At 40.1% G+C, this 15547-nt stretch overlaps 1 protein-coding gene and 1 long non-coding RNA gene across 2 annotated transcripts; one reads left to right on the top strand and one right to left on the bottom strand.

Annotated features, from left to right (window-relative positions):
* Positions 1-967: 967 nt before the first annotated feature.
* Positions 968-2757, bottom strand: LOC138405656 (flagellar attachment zone protein 1-like). Its single transcript, XM_069515539.1, has 2 exons — positions 2596-2757; positions 968-2370 (listed from the first exon to the last, which is right to left on the bottom strand). Exons 1-2 carry the CDS (start codon positions 2620-2622, stop codon positions 1297-1299), a joined length of 1101 nt encoding a protein of 366 aa, XP_069371640.1. The 5' UTR covers positions 2623-2757; the 3' UTR covers positions 968-1296.
* A 126-nt stretch (positions 2758-2883) lies between these two features.
* On the top strand, positions 2884-3909 carry LOC138405657 (uncharacterized). Its single transcript, XR_011239450.1, has 2 exons — positions 2884-2956; positions 3193-3909. It is a non-coding gene; the product is annotated as an uncharacterized lncRNA (long non-coding RNA).
* The last annotated feature ends 11638 nt before the right edge of the window (positions 3910-15547 follow it).

The following is a 15547-nucleotide window of genomic DNA, read 5'->3' as shown; positions in this document are numbered from 1 at the left end:
TTTATACAATAGACAATAAATGAGACTTTGGGTAATGTCCTGTTTCTCTTTTACCTTTTGATTGTCTTAAGTTCATGAATTACAGCTGAGCAGCGAGTTTCCTGCACTGACAGATCACTTCTTCATTTCACGTTGATCAATCACTGTCAACACAAACTCAGTGGACAAACCCTGGAATAAAACGTATTGTAAAAAATAAACTCAATGGTCTGTGTTACAGGAACAGGGAGAACCCAAAACTATTTGGTCATCCAGTTTGCAGCTTTTACCAGTCTCTTGGTATACAATCATTTCAACAGTCTACAGCTAAATATAAACAGTTTTTACCAGATTCTCTCTAGCCTCTTTTCCACTGGTCAAGAAAACACACTCACACCCTCGTTATATACAGTCTATGCTCACACCCATAAACACAGACACAAGTTTTTATGGCTCTGAACATTTTCTGCTCACTTTCTAGCTTCTGATGCTGCACCTTTTCCAGCACAACGTTAAGACATGTATTGAACTTCCAGGCATTACATTATAAATAACCAGGAATGCTTGTGTAGTAATTGTTTTATATATCTTGGAAACAAGAAACAACAGTGTTTTTTTCTTCGTATCGTGCAAGAAGCAACACTGGCAAGACAGCAAGGTTCCTGATGCGTTGGTTTTTGATAAATTAGTTCCCGGCCCATTTCTGACATGTTAAAAATGACACAGCAGGGGACTTAATATAATGCTGGTGGGAAAGAGGTGTATGTTGCGACCACCATTAAATACACATTCAATGTTTTAATTGATTTTACGGTGTCATTTGTTTGTCTTTAGATTTAAATCCGTTTGGTCACGTCCTCTGACTTAGAAATCTCTTCTTCACCATAGTCTGTGCATCATTTACATGATTTCTCAAATGATTTTCTACTAGTTGAAAGGGTGTTCAGTTTCCTGAATGAACTTTGTAATAAAACAAAATTTCTCTCAGTCATGTTTCTGCTCTAATGTTTTTTATTTGTATTAAGTGTTGGATAATTTTTTCCACTGAAATTAAACATAAGCAGTTTAGACAGAAAATATCTTATTCAATATGTCACAAACCATAACCTAAACTAAAAGAAGTATCTTCAGCTATTAAAGATAAATTTGCATGAAGAGAAAAAGAACAATTTGCTGTGAGTAGAAACAGAGAAGGTATAGAAAGAGGTGAGTAATAGAAAGAGGTGAGTATTCAGCTGCAGCATGACAATTTACCACTAGATATCACTAAATACTACACATTGGACCTTTAAAAGGCAAAATAATACAACTGCTTTTTTACTGCAGTTTTTTCTGCAGCCATAGCAGCATTTTCTGCAGCCTGCTATCTCTATGCAGTTTTTTCTGCAGCCAGAGCAGCATTTTCTGCAGCCTGCTTTCTCTATGTAGTTTTTCCTGCTGTAACGGTGCAGCCTTTTGTGTTGCCTCCTTCGTCAGATTTTCTGCAGCCTGCTCTTTCAGTGCAGTGTTTTCTTCTGCCAGAGCACTGATTTCTGAAGCCAAAGCAGTGTTTTCTGCAACCAGAGTAGTGATTTCTGCAGGTAGAGCTGCATTTTTTGCAGCCTGCTCTTTCAGTCTAGCATTTTCTGCAGCCTGCTTTTTCAGTGCAGTGTTTTCTTCTGCCAGAGCAGTGATTTCTGAAGCCAGAGAAGTGTTTTGTGCTGCCTCCTTCCTCAGAGCTGTGTTTTCTTCAGTCAGAGCTGCATTATTATCATTCACAATACTGTACACTGCAGCTCTCTCTTCAAACTTTGCAGCCTGCTCTTTCAGTGCAGTGTTTTCTGCAGCCAGAGCAGTGTTTTCTTTATCCAGAGCAGTGTTTTCTGCAACCAGAGCAGTGTTTTCTGCAGCTAAAGCAGCACTTTCTGCAGCCTGCTCTTTCAGTGCAGTATTTTCTACAGCCAGAGCAGAGTTTTCTGTAGCCAAAGCAGTGTTTTCTGCAACCAGAGCAGTGATTTCTGCAGGAAGAGCTGCATTTTCTGCAGCCTGCTCTTTCAGTATAGCATTTTCTGCAGCCTGCTCTTTCAGTGCAGTGTTTTCTGCAGCCAGAGCAGTGATTTCTTCAGCCAGAGCAGTGATTTCTTCAGCCAGAGCAGTGATTTCTGCAGCCAGAGCAGTGTTTTGTGCTGCCTCCTTCCTCAGAGCTGTGTTTTCTTCAGTCAGAGCTGCATTATTATCATCCACCTTCCTTCTCAGAATACTGTACACTGCAGCTCTCTCTTCAAACTTTGCAGCCTTCTTTTGCAGAGCAGTGTGTTCTGCAGCCATAACAGCATTTTCTGCAGCCTGCTCTTTCAGTGCAGTGTTTTCTGAATACAGAGCAGTGTTTTCTGCAGTCAGCTGAGCCTTTGACTGAAAGACACAAATAAACATGCAACAGGTAAAAACACACTCCCATCCTCAGTTCAGATATATTCAGAAAGATTATTAATACATTTTAGTCATTTACACATGTCTGCTTTTAAAGTCTGCAAAACTACTGTAAAGTAAGATGAAGAAATAAAAGATAATTGTTTCTTCATGAGGTATAAAAGTACAGTTTAACCTGAAGTCTCTCCAGCTGAAAACAAAACTTACTTTGTTTCTAGAGCAATTCTTATTCATGTTGGATAAACGCAGGTGATCCAATGTAACAAAGTATTTTTTCCGTGAAGCGCTGGTCTACTGACAGTTGTCTTTGGCGGTTTTGGGACGTTGTCAAAGAGAGGATTCGCATGCAGCTGTCATCTACTAATGGTCCTGGAGTCTGATTCTGCTGAGAAATGTTTCTCCTTTATATAGAAGTTAATTGGCTATGATCTGTTCTGGCTTTGATCTGAACTGGACTGAAACAAGTTCACACTCTATGAAGTGCTTTTGTCAAAAGCAGTTGGAAGATATTGCGTTTCTTTGCAAAGTGTAGAGACATGTAGGGTTGACTGCAACATGAATTTGACATGTAAATATAATCACTTTATTCATAAAGCACCTTTGAAAACAGTTGTAACAAAGTCCTTCACTAAGAGGCCAAATAAAAACAAGAAAATAAACATGAAAGACAACAATAATGTCATCATCATCATAATTATTATATACATTTTTGCTGCTGTCATTAATAACATATTTGCATCTACTATTCTCTTTCTCTCTCTCGTCTTTTCCATCCATCTCTCCTCCCCCCCCATTTTTCTCCAGTCACCGACTGGTCAAGGCAGATGTCGTTCACGTTGAGTTTGGTTCTTTCTTCCAGTTCATGAGCAGTGTTTTTTTTTCATTTCCGAGTCGTCAGAGCTGTTCATTGTGGGAATTGTTGAGATAATGTATATAATAATTTAAAAATTTAATTCAATGTTTTTATAAATGTATATTTATTATTGTAATTACTGTTAAAGGTCCAGTGTGTAAGATTTAGGTGAAAGGGATCTATTGGCAGAAATTCAATCTAGAATAATCTTCATGATGTTTGGACTGGTTCATTTCATCTAAATTGTTTGAATTGTAATTTTCTTTACCCAAAAAAGGCCCTTTATATTTAAATAAAGTAGATTTCAATACTTTATATTTACATCGGGGGGTGTCCTCTCTCCGGAGGCCACCATGTTTTTTACAGTTGTCCAAACTAGACAATCTAAACAGCCAGTGAGTTTGTATTACAACTGAAGGCTACCAAAGGTTATTTTTAATGTTCGGGAGGGGAGGGTGAGGTGAGGGGTGTTCAGCTGCAACATGACACTTCACCACAAGATATCACAAAATTCTACACACTGAACCTTTAAGCAAATTCAACCTACCACCCTTTACAAACAAAAGGCAGATTAGACAAGCATTCTACTGGACCTGAAGCAGGTTAGACTTGGAGGGGACATGCTGATCGCTCAAAATATCTTAAAAATAAAATATTGTTGTTTTTCAGCTGTGATCTTGTGTAATAATCTTGTCATATCCCTAAACGTCTGCTAACTTTTCCTCCTACGATCAGTCAGCTGGATTCTGAAGTGATGTCTAGTCAAGATCTGCCAGTTTGTGCCTTGTTTAAACGCAGCCCAATACATTTTTATACTCTTCAAGTTTATTTTGCTGTGTCACCTGTGTGAGTAGAGAAACTGTGTAATGGCCTCTGAGTGCTCCCAAAATGTGGGCGACCTCCAGCTCCCTGCTGTTCCTGAACGGCTCCAGTGTAGACACACATGGATTACTGGAGCTGCTGTTCGGCTAATGTGATGCTCACGTTACGTCTGTCTGCATGCAGAAGGTGTAAGCGGATTACTTGTTTCTTAACTGGAGGTGGCCCCGCTTGATTTCTGCATACAACAGTGGGAGATGACAGATATGACAGACAGAGATAAGCGGATTATTTTTTCAAAATGAAAACAATCATGAAATGTTTGCATGTTTCAGTGTGTTTAAGAAGTGGACTGAAGCAGTTTGACATTATTCAGAGTGTGGATGCCTGGATACTGTGTTGCATTACTTTTCTCCTGTAACAACACCATGGCAGGGAGGTGGCAACTGTGCTGTTCAATAGCAATCAGCCACAGGCATGAATTTCCTGCTCCATCTTGTCATAATAAATCTGTCTCTACTATGTACTGGAGAGCACTTTATTAGGAACACCTGCCTATTCAGGGAGGGGTACAACCTTCGACAGAAATACAGATTTGTCCTGCCGGGCTACATTTTCAATCATTCACTGTTGGTGAGTCTGCAGCCTCACATGTCTGTTCTTGGCTGAGTGGAACCTGACGTCTCTACTGTTGCCATCCATTCACCTCAAGGTATGAGGTGGTCATGTGACCCTTTTCTCATTTTTTTTTCGCAATGTTGTAAAAAAATGTTTATCTGAGTTCAGTCAGAAAACTCACATTCAAATGTTTATTGCAACAGTAGAAGATGTTAGTCTTATGCATCCAGGCTTAGGTGATTAAGCTCCAACTTAATCACCCCCCCCCCAGATATGATTACATAGATATGATGGGAGTAATGAGCAAATATTTATAACCCCCCCTCGGGACCTACAGGTGGATGGTGGGGTGGTGGAGGGGCTGAAGCAACGGGTAGCAATTCAGACACAGGAGTGGGGGCTAGCAAGGGGAGTGATGGGAAATTTTCATCGCTTAAATAGACTGGCTTAAAGGGTGGGTGTGTAATAAAGTCGATTGTGGAGAGTGAGGTATTTCACATGATTGGAGCAGCGGAGCTCGAGTTGGCTGCCTGAACTACTTGCAAGCGTTGCTCCATTTACCGTAGCATTTCTTATCAACACAAAACTGCTGCTCACTGGATCGGTTTTTTTCTGTCTTTTTGTTTTCCATTCAAAATCTCTAGGATCTGTTATTTGGGAAAATCTTAGGAGATTGGTGGAGAAATACAAACCAGCCTACCTGACAACATCACTCACATTTTTTCCATTCTGATGTTCTGTGAACATTAATTGAAGCTGATAAAGATGATTGGATACTTGCATGAATAAGCAGCTGTACAGTTGTTCCTAATAAAGTGCTCAATGAGGTTACACATCTGAAATATTGGAAGCACAGATACGTCTCTAAATCATGTTTTTCAAGTTGTGAATGTGTGTCTGGTCCAGTGTCTGGACCTGGCTTTGGATGGGATCACATTGTTACTCGGCTCGGGACAAGAATCTTCAAACAGAATGTTCAAAGCTTTGCAAATCAGGCTTTTTGACTGAACAGTCTTTGATCAGTGATGTGTCCTTTACTTGAATGTTTCATGTTTTCCATGGCTGTGTCCTTTACTTGACTGTTTCATGTTTTCCATGGCCTAGAATCAGCTTCACGTTGTTACTGTGGCTGCTGATTCTCTGTTTGAGCATAATTCACAGTACAGTGGTGTGGTATCTGTGTGAACAGGCATTTAAATTACTAAATATAACTTTATTAATGTAACAAATGTAAATTGTAAAACAATTCTAACAGGGTAACATGCAGTATGGAGCAGCCTTCTTTATAAGTTTAACCCAGTCAAGGGGAAAATAGTGTTTCTTATTTAAATACTTTTTAAAGACTTATGCAATTTCTTACGATGTGAAATCATCAGAAAAACTCAAGATGGTTGTTTAACTGCACAGAGAGCTGTTAGCGGTTCAGATTTACTTCAATTTAAAATTATCAATGAAATGAAAGCTGCAGACAAGCGTGAGTCCATCTGATGAAGTAAATTGAATATCCCTCTCATTTAGCTTGTTGGTCTCCTGAGAGAAATGTCACCAGCTAGTTAGTTGCCAACTGCATTTGTCTGTTGTTTGTTTCTCTATAAAGCTCTTTACTTTCACACAAATTATCATTAAAACATTGTAAAAATATCAATCACAGCCACTTTAAGACAGTGGACAGTTTATGCTCTATTTGTAAATTTGTCATGCCATCAGCGCTGACACAGACTATATTTTTCATAATGTATAATGGCTTAATTAGCTAAACTTCCCAGTTAATTAGCCTGTAATAAATAAAGCACTAACTAATTAACAGCCCCATTAGGATCTGAAGGCTTGCAGATTAGTGAGTGCTTCTTTAAGAACAAAGATGTAGGTCTTTGGTGCAACACTCAGCGGTAAGCAAGGCAGCAACTGCTGGCTACTAAAATATATAAAAAATATATATTATTACTTGGAGAAAACAAAACAGTATCTTAAAGAGACATGCATAGCAAAGTGGAATCAAAGCACAGCATGGGGAGCCTGATACACTACTCGAGTATTGCTGAGGCATTTTTTACAATGCATGCATTAATGGACAGATCAAGCTACAGAAAACAGTTAAAAAGAGGGAAATACAATGCCACAGAGGTCCTTATTCATATGCATCCTGAAGACAGGACAGTAAGGCTCTGCTCTTCAATCTTTGTCTCAGACTGATCTCTCTGCCACTTCTGGATTTGTATGAGGTAATCATAAACAAAGATGGGGACACTCGAGGAGATCAACATTGGGCTGATGTTAAGCTCAACACAGAAAAAGTGTAGCTCACACATTTCTTAGGTGGGATGTCTGACCCATAAATCAGACACGTTGTGAAAATGGCAAGTTTACTTCTCTCGTATTGCATCTTACATTCATGCTACAGTTATATCTGGGGGTGTGCACAACCTACACATCAAATATGCGGTGTAGCCATCTTGCGTATGCGTACATGTAGTTAACAGTGAGTATCTTAAGAACATAACAGGTTTTAAAAAAGCTAAATAACCAGGGTGCCATAATCTGCCAATTATCTTGTTTCATTTCATTTGACTTCATGGAGACGAATGTATTATAGCATATTAGCCTATTAAACTGTAATACAGTGGTGACGGCTTATCTTATTCGTTGTTTTCATCCTTATTGCTCACACAGGAAGAGCATGGAACTGTAAACAAAGCATATTGTACTTATTACCACCTTATATAGTTGATATAGCAAATGTGTTATCAATTGGTAATGTGTTTGTTTTTGTAAGCCTGAACTTCATGCACCTATTAGCGAAGTTTTTGGTGTCCACCATCTCAAGTCTTTACTTTCTGTGTTTACTGTCTGGTGCTAAGAAGAGTTCAGATGCTTCATTAGAGCAATTTGATAGAAGATGTAAAACGAACCACAAAAGAAGAACAAAATGAACCTCTTTAAAGGCTAAACTGGAGGTAGAAAAACTTGGACAGCTCCAACGACAGCAAACATGTAGCGTATGCTCTCAGTTCCACTCTGTATATTATTAGGATGTGCTCACACTGGTTGTGAAGCGCCCTGTGTTGTTTGCGCAGTCTATGTTTATTAACTGTTATATAACTAACTATATACTACCTGTGTGTGTGTTGTCCGAGCCTGAGTTTACACCGCCAAATTAGCATCTATTTGCAGCCGCCTGCACTTTCTCTAAAATTAGATTCCAATATAAATATTTTATCATTTCTTAGTGCACTATTTACATTGATTGATTGGTTTCTTTTCAAACCTGCAGTATGAGTTTATATGAGGGAAGAGATGTGGGATTTTGACGATGCTGAGAGAATAAGAGGGAAAATGAGCAGTTTTACTGTAACATTGGAGGAGCACAGTCAGCATGAGTGGGCCCACAGAAGCAATCACACATAATGCCATGAAAATCCTGAGATCTCCGGGGCCACAGACACCTCTGATCCACACTGCCATCAAATATGCCTTGGTCTAGCCGCTGTTTACAAGGTGTGAGCACATGAAACACAGCCTGACTTAAGTGTCTCATCATTCCACTTCAGTGAACACCACAGCTCAAAGTGTCGCTCTATGTCGCTGGATACAGTAAAAAAAAAAAAAAAGTTTATTTGTAGCCGAGCACCTCAGTCGTGACAGTCTCCCTTGAACAGTATCTCATGTAACTGCACTTTGCCAAGGTTGCACTGTATCTCCTGTCAAATGACAAATAGTCGGGCTGCTCTCAGCCTCACCTCTGGGGCTGTGATCTGACTTTTCACTTTGAACAAACAGGGACTTTAAATGATGATAATACAGAATATGGGGAAAGGAAAGTAAAAAAATAAATAAAAAGTTGAAGGGGTGCAGTAACTTGCAATGTCACAGCAGCAGAGTGGAGCACAAAATAAAAGATGCATGCCTCTGTCTGGTACTCTAACAAGCAAAGGCAGCGCTTACCTGGGGATATAAAAAGGTAAATTATTGAATACACGATTGCACAACGTGCCTGAGCAAACAAACATCAGATAATCACTGCTGCTCCAAGGATGCTAGAGTCAGACTCATATCAATTATTGCTGGTATGAGGTTCAGCAGAACAGAACTGAAATGATAGTTTGGCCAATCGTCAGGGGTAAATTGCGCCGCCTCATAATTGCTCGTGGTATGAGCTTTAATGTTTTTTAAACAGGCTGTTGTTTAATCATTAAACCACAAATAAATCATGAGGAGTTTAATTGAATCTCTCATACTTTATGTCATTACTGTTATTGGTGATGTGTGATAATCAACCTGCAGCCTCACTGTGGTTGTTAGTCTGAGTTTATAGGACAATTGGAAAAATAAATGCCCTTCACAAATTGGAGTCGTTATATTTAGTCATCAGAGTGTGAGAGATTTGAGGATTAGGGTGAATTATCACAGTGTCACACCAGGGAATCAGTGCAGGGAATACTGGAGCTACATGACGTTCATTGCTGTTATCCCTCTACTTTATTCATTTTAACTACAGCTGAGCGTTTGCTCATTTTTAAGTTTGTTTTATTTTGCTTGCTGTAAAGTACATTGTTTCTATTGAAAAGTGCCACAAAAATAAAGTTAATATTATTATTAATGTCTCAACATGGTGGGGACCTGCAATAGCTTTGAACAAAAATACATGTAGTTGCTTACAGATACAATAACTCTTCTGTTGTTAAACTCTTTGGGAATTTTCAATATCTCTATTTGCCATTCTTATAAATGTGTATGCACAGTTACCTTCTCTGCTCCTCTACCTTGATCCTGCTGAAGCTATGTATGTACCTGCGATTCTGTAAGAAGTTTTACTGTTCATTTTTTGTCTTCTATTGATGCTTTGAAGCAGAAGTGAGAAGGCTACAGTTTTTTTTGTCTGCTACTATGTAATATTCTGATACAATCAACAGATTACTGATGTGTTGTAAGTAAGACCAAACAATTGTCATCAAATCAGCTATAAACGAGAGGGATGCCTGGCCACTTTATCACTAGATTGCATGAGTAGAAAAAAATAAGCCTGGATCTGCACATTTATCCAGATCCAGGAATAGACTTTGGTACTCAGCAGGAAGTGGAACACTATAGGAAACGGCGCTTCAGATATAAACTTCCCCTGGAGCCTAGACACTAGTTGTGATGTGGAAGACTGGAACACAAGGTTGGGACATCTCATGAGACGCTCCTGGACGGAGGGTTTGATAGGAGACAAGCAGGCATCCGGGGCTGAGGTGGTGGAGGTGGTGGATCATGCAATGCTCATGTTGAAATGACAACTGAATGACAGGATGGAAATGGAAAACATCTTTAAAGTTTGACTTATTTGAGTATTTTTGAGCTGTTTTCTAGTCTTGAGCTTTCAATCACCCATTCATACAGTACACTGCTCATTCATATAATGCATCTGTGGGCAGCACTTTTTTCTAGGAGGGGCCATTCAGTGAGTTGACTATCTTGAGAAAGCATTAGATAACAGTTTCAAAAATCACTAACCTTGTTGCTTATTGTAATAGTTTAATTCAGTTCAATTTAGACCTTCATAGTTCTTAATATTCTGTCTTCAAATCCCCATACAGAAGTTTGTAGTCAGTGAACACACCACATGTGTCATCATTATATAACAGGTGACAATAACTCAGCAGCTACTACACATTATTATTGTTTAATGTTTAATTCCAGGCTGTTTGCTTGGCTGGAGCGTGTTCATCGTTGTATAAGCATTCAGTGAAAAGATCAGAATAAATCGTATACAGTGTGTCTTTGTCAACCAACCAGCTTTTTTTACATACAGGTTACTATTCTACAGTGATGTGTTAAATCTAAGAATCGTCTGTTCTAATGACACGTCTGACCTTTTGTTGTGTATTTTGACTGAACTCCAAACCCTTGAACTTCTATCTGTCTTTCTTTCAGTGGTAAAATACACACTCCTGAATCTACACCTACTGTCAGGTATGGAGGTGCGTGGGGAGGGAACGAACGTGGTAGGAAAAAAAGGGAAGGACCAAAACGCAGAAACTAAATATGGTTTAACAAAAAGTGTCTTTTATTTAAAAGGTAAACGTAACAAAAGAAATCTTCAAGAAACAAAAATCGCACTCAAAAACAGGAGTGGAACAAGGAAGGACAGGAAACAACTTACGGGGAAACGTGACGAGAGCTGACGGGACACATGAACATGACTAGAATAGATGACGAACAGGACATGACAAGAATTGAGGACGTACCAACAAAACATGGGGGAACACAAAGACTTAAATACACACTGAACTAATGAGTAAGTGGGGACAGGTGGTACAAGACAAACAGGTGAACATGATGAGGGCAGGAAGTCAAAGCAGGAAAACACACCAGGAGCAAGGACTACAAAATAAAACAGGAAACACTGAACAAACTTATCAAAGAGAACAAAATACAATAACCAAGACAGGGATGAACACGGGAGAGGCACAGGGTGAAACATAGCGAGGGACAAGGAGGGGAACACAGGAGAGGGACACAGAGAACAACACAGGAGAAGCACAGGGTGGAGCACAGAGGAAGGCAGAAGGGAACATGAGAGGAACACAGGAGGGAACATGAGAGGAACGTAGAAAAATACATAACCGTGACCAAATAAAACCATAACCGTGACACCTACTAAAAAATAAACAACCCTAAAGTCCACCAATCGGTGTACAAACTATATGCATGAAGAAAAACTCCTGACGTCAAGTCTAGAACACTCTGCAGGATGTGGGCGGACATGTTTCCCTGTCGGCAGCAAAGAGAAGACTTCACGAGCAGAACCTCAGAGGATTCACCACAAGATAAAACCCCCAGTGGGCCTTAAAGGAGAGGCCTGGAACAAAGTTGTCTGGCCTGAAGAAACAAAAGTCAACCTCCATCAACATGATGGAGAGTGTGGCGAGAACAAAAGAAACAGCACATGACTCAAATTGAAGCTGAGACTTAAATGCAGTGTCCATTATTTTATTTAACACGGGATGTGCTCTGAGCCTGAGGAACAAAACATTTGAAACTGTCCAAATATAGAGTAGAATGTGTTGCAAACCTGCGAGCCTGTAATATCAACACACTATAACTCACACTTTCTTTCACCGGACAGCAATGACTGGAGCTGACACGTCAAAAGGGCACTGGAGCTGTGATCTGCTCTTGGCCTGTTTTGCCCACAACCAGCAGCATCAAATAATGCAAATTTTCATACTCGCATAAGAGCATGAAATCCACTGTGATAGATTTTCCAATGTAGCAACAGCAGATCGTGTTAGTACATACTGACTTATGTTAGTGAAAGGAGGATGGAGCTTTTGCGAAGGAGCCTATAGGACTAATGCAAACTGCAGCTGAATGCTACCCCAGCAGGGGGGAAACACAAGACCATATATATGTATATACAGTATGAGGAGGAGGACGGGGATCCATCATGCGCCCTGCCTGAGGTAGCCAAGTACTGATGGGACATACCATCCTTTGGGACTTTAGATGAGCGACTGACAAACAGCAAAGAACAGAAGAGGGGATTAGGGATGGATGTTACAATCCCAGCAGACACTAACATCAGGAAAAAGAGGTATGAGAAGATGTGCAGTAGTTATGGCTGAAAGAACAGCTAGAACAGATGTGGAAGGTGAGATGCAATGTGATCCCCGTGGTAGTAGGAGCATTAGGGGCTGTGACCCCCAAACTAGAGTTAATGGTTCCGGCAGGTACAACAGCTGAAGCCTCTGTCCAGAAAAGTGCAGTCCTAGAAACAGCTAAGCACAGAGTCCTCAAACTCCCAGGCCTCTGGTCAAGGACCAGAGCTTGAGGAAGACATACCACCCCATGTCCCACGCATGGGTATTACAACATATTAGATCAGCTGCTGCACTCGGGTCAACATGACGTCTTCCATGATAAATAATATTCACACCATGAACACCACGTTAGCTGCAGCAAATGTTTGAAAAATCCTTTTTTTTTTTTCTTTCCTTAGAGTTGCCACCAGCAGAGAAGCTAATGTTGTATCTGCTCAGTGATCATGATCATCACTGTGCTCCAGAAAGAAGGTCATTTAGGCAAAGATTTAAACTCCGATGCTAATATTGACTGTCTGCGTATGCAAATGCAAACAAAGCTCCCCTGAAAGTGTGAGATTCGGCAGATGTTTGTAGAATGTCTGTATTATAGCTGGAGAGGGATTTGTTTTTTATCTGGAGACCATGAAACTTTCATGTCGGAGCTGTAAAAACCCTCAATATTTGTTATCAGCCATTTCTGCTGTACCTTGACTTTTTTTTTTTTTTTTACAGGGAATCTGCAAAGCTGCTTGGCGCATCTTGAAAGCACATGAATAGACGCTGGAGCAATTAAAAACTGCAAGATGAAATCATCCCGGCTCAAATGTTCCGCTCCTTCCCTGTGTCAAGGAAACACGGCCTCTCCACAGTAATCCAGCGTTAATAAGACGGGTTCAACTGGAGTGTCAAGAGCAGCCGAGAGCTGGGGATTTTCAGAGCTGCCTGACAACTAACCCACTTCCAAAAACCTCTCTATAAGCGCTGGGATAATGAAGCTTACACGGCAGCCAGAGAGCATGGCACTGTAGCACACTGAGCAAAACAAATAAATACATATCCGACTATGTTATAATTAGTGCTCGGGGTTCATGGAAACTGTTGTTTTCCATTTAATCAAGTGTTGTGTGATGGAGTGCATCGTAACACCCAGTCTACAAAAAGCTGTTTCTGCTTCGGCTTTGGTCTTTGAGTGTGTGTGTGTGTGTGTGTGTGTGTGTGTGTGTGTGTGTGTGTGAGACAGAGAGGGAGAGGACACCCCTTTCTGATGTCCTCTTTCATGGGAATATTACATCTACTATATCTACCTACTAATTACTCAGACGTCCTGCTGTCTGTTTGTATGTGGAACGCAGTGCAGAGTTTGTTAATATTGATAAAACTTGTAAATAAATGGACAGTATAAGTGGGAGCGTGCTAACAGTCAATCTGTGGACTGAGTTGGACAAGTCTTCTTCTCAGTCTTTGGCCAATAATATCTGACCCTCCAGATCATTTTAGAGGGAATGAGGAGCACATGGACCCAACAATGCAGAACAAAAGGCTTTAACCAAAAGTGTCCTTCAATAAAGACAGGGCTCTTTACAGAGGTCAAACAAAATCCAAAAGGCAGTCACCTCAAAAATGCTCACAGCAAAAACAGAGTAGACACGAGGAGACACTGGAGAACTTACTTGAGGGAGGATAAACAACAACGGGGTGGTGAGACAAGCACATATGATGACACAATAAGACAACGAACCGACAAAGACCAAGGGAAGGACAGAGACTTAAATACACACCGAACTAATGACAAACTAGAGACATGTAGCACAGGACAAACTGTTGAAACTAACGAAGGCAGGAGGTCCAGGTGGGAAACACACAAGGAGCAGAAACTACAAAATAAAACAGGAAACAGAGTGGAACACAGAGAGAAACACAGAGTGGGACAAGGAAAACACACCAGGAGCAAAACTACAACATAAAACTGAAAACTCAGAACACAAATCCAAACATAAGGAACACACAGGCAGACACAGCTATAATAAACAAGGAGTCCACAATAAAAGAGGACAAAACACAAGAGTCATGACAATTTTAATAATCTGATTTATCTTATTCCACCATATCTGACTGACCCGGACATTCACTGGAGTGTTATGCCAACATCATTCAGAGAATTACTTCCTCTTTATCAATAGTTAGATTTTTGCTGTAAAGCTTTATATCAAGCTGAATTACAGTCCTTTCCATACAGGCAGGGTTTTAACAGCCACTGCACTAGTCACAGTAATGTTATAACAACTGCCACTTCTCTCCATCAGATAAAACATTAAAATATTTACTATCTGGATTCAAACCTTGTTAGAGCATCCCTGAAGATGCAACTCATAAAATCCTAAATATAGATTATGTTTAAAAGTCTGTGTATCATTACACTTATTAAAGTGTCATTAAAGTTTCACTATAATGACAACATAATATCATTTTTACCAAACACCTGGGAGCCACTGAGAAATTAGTTTTGTTCCATGATCATCGGATATCCGTTCACATTTAGACTTTCAAAACAACTTTCTTCATCAGTACAAAGCCCACCCGCTGCACAGCTGTCAGACCTCTGCCCCTTCTTCACCACACGGCTCATTCAATATTTAAAACAGAGGAACACAGTAACAGAGATCACGGCCTTCAGCCTCAGAGTTGAGCTGCACTGTAACTCCAACCTGACGTGTCTCAATCGTTGTCTGTGTGCAGCAGAGGAGGTTAAGTCATCGTTGAATAAATTGCATCATGACAAAACCAACGTCTGAGCAACATGATGCTGACTGCAGGGGGGGAGCAGGATATAAAGAGAATACAAATACAAACAAAGCTGTGGAGTCTGCCTCACACAGCACAAGAGGAGTTGTGTTTGGGGATTGAATAAGTTTTCTGCAATATTGCACTGGGTGTAAAAAAAAAAAGATCTTCGAGCTGATCTATTCATTATTAGTATTCAGAGAGAAAGAGAGGGTGGTTTTTACTTGTGGGCCTTTAGTTATTGATCAGAGTGGATCAACAGCATTCATCTTGCAGGGGCCTCTCGAATCCAGACAGACACCAGACAGAAGTATTGAATGTGACCAAAATGTAGCATGTCAAGCTGTGAGGAGTTGAATTTTGAAGGATGTGTGACTGATCCCTGGCAGATTGCCTCCAAAACAAAGCCAAGCAATTGCCGGGACCGTCCAATTTAACAGCAAGGATAAAATAATTCATGGAAAGAGAAGATGAGTTAAGTTGAGACAAAGATGCTTCCTCCTAAAAGTTATTTATACCATAT

The sequence above is a fragment of the Paralichthys olivaceus genome, chromosome 19 (genome assembly GCF_024713975.1).
Source record: "Paralichthys olivaceus isolate ysfri-2021 chromosome 19, ASM2471397v2, whole genome shotgun sequence".
Classification (NCBI taxonomy): domain Eukaryota; kingdom Metazoa; phylum Chordata; class Actinopteri; order Pleuronectiformes; family Paralichthyidae; genus Paralichthys; species Paralichthys olivaceus.
Note: the sequence above shows the minus strand (reverse complement) of the source record. Positions and strands in the feature narration are given on the sequence as shown.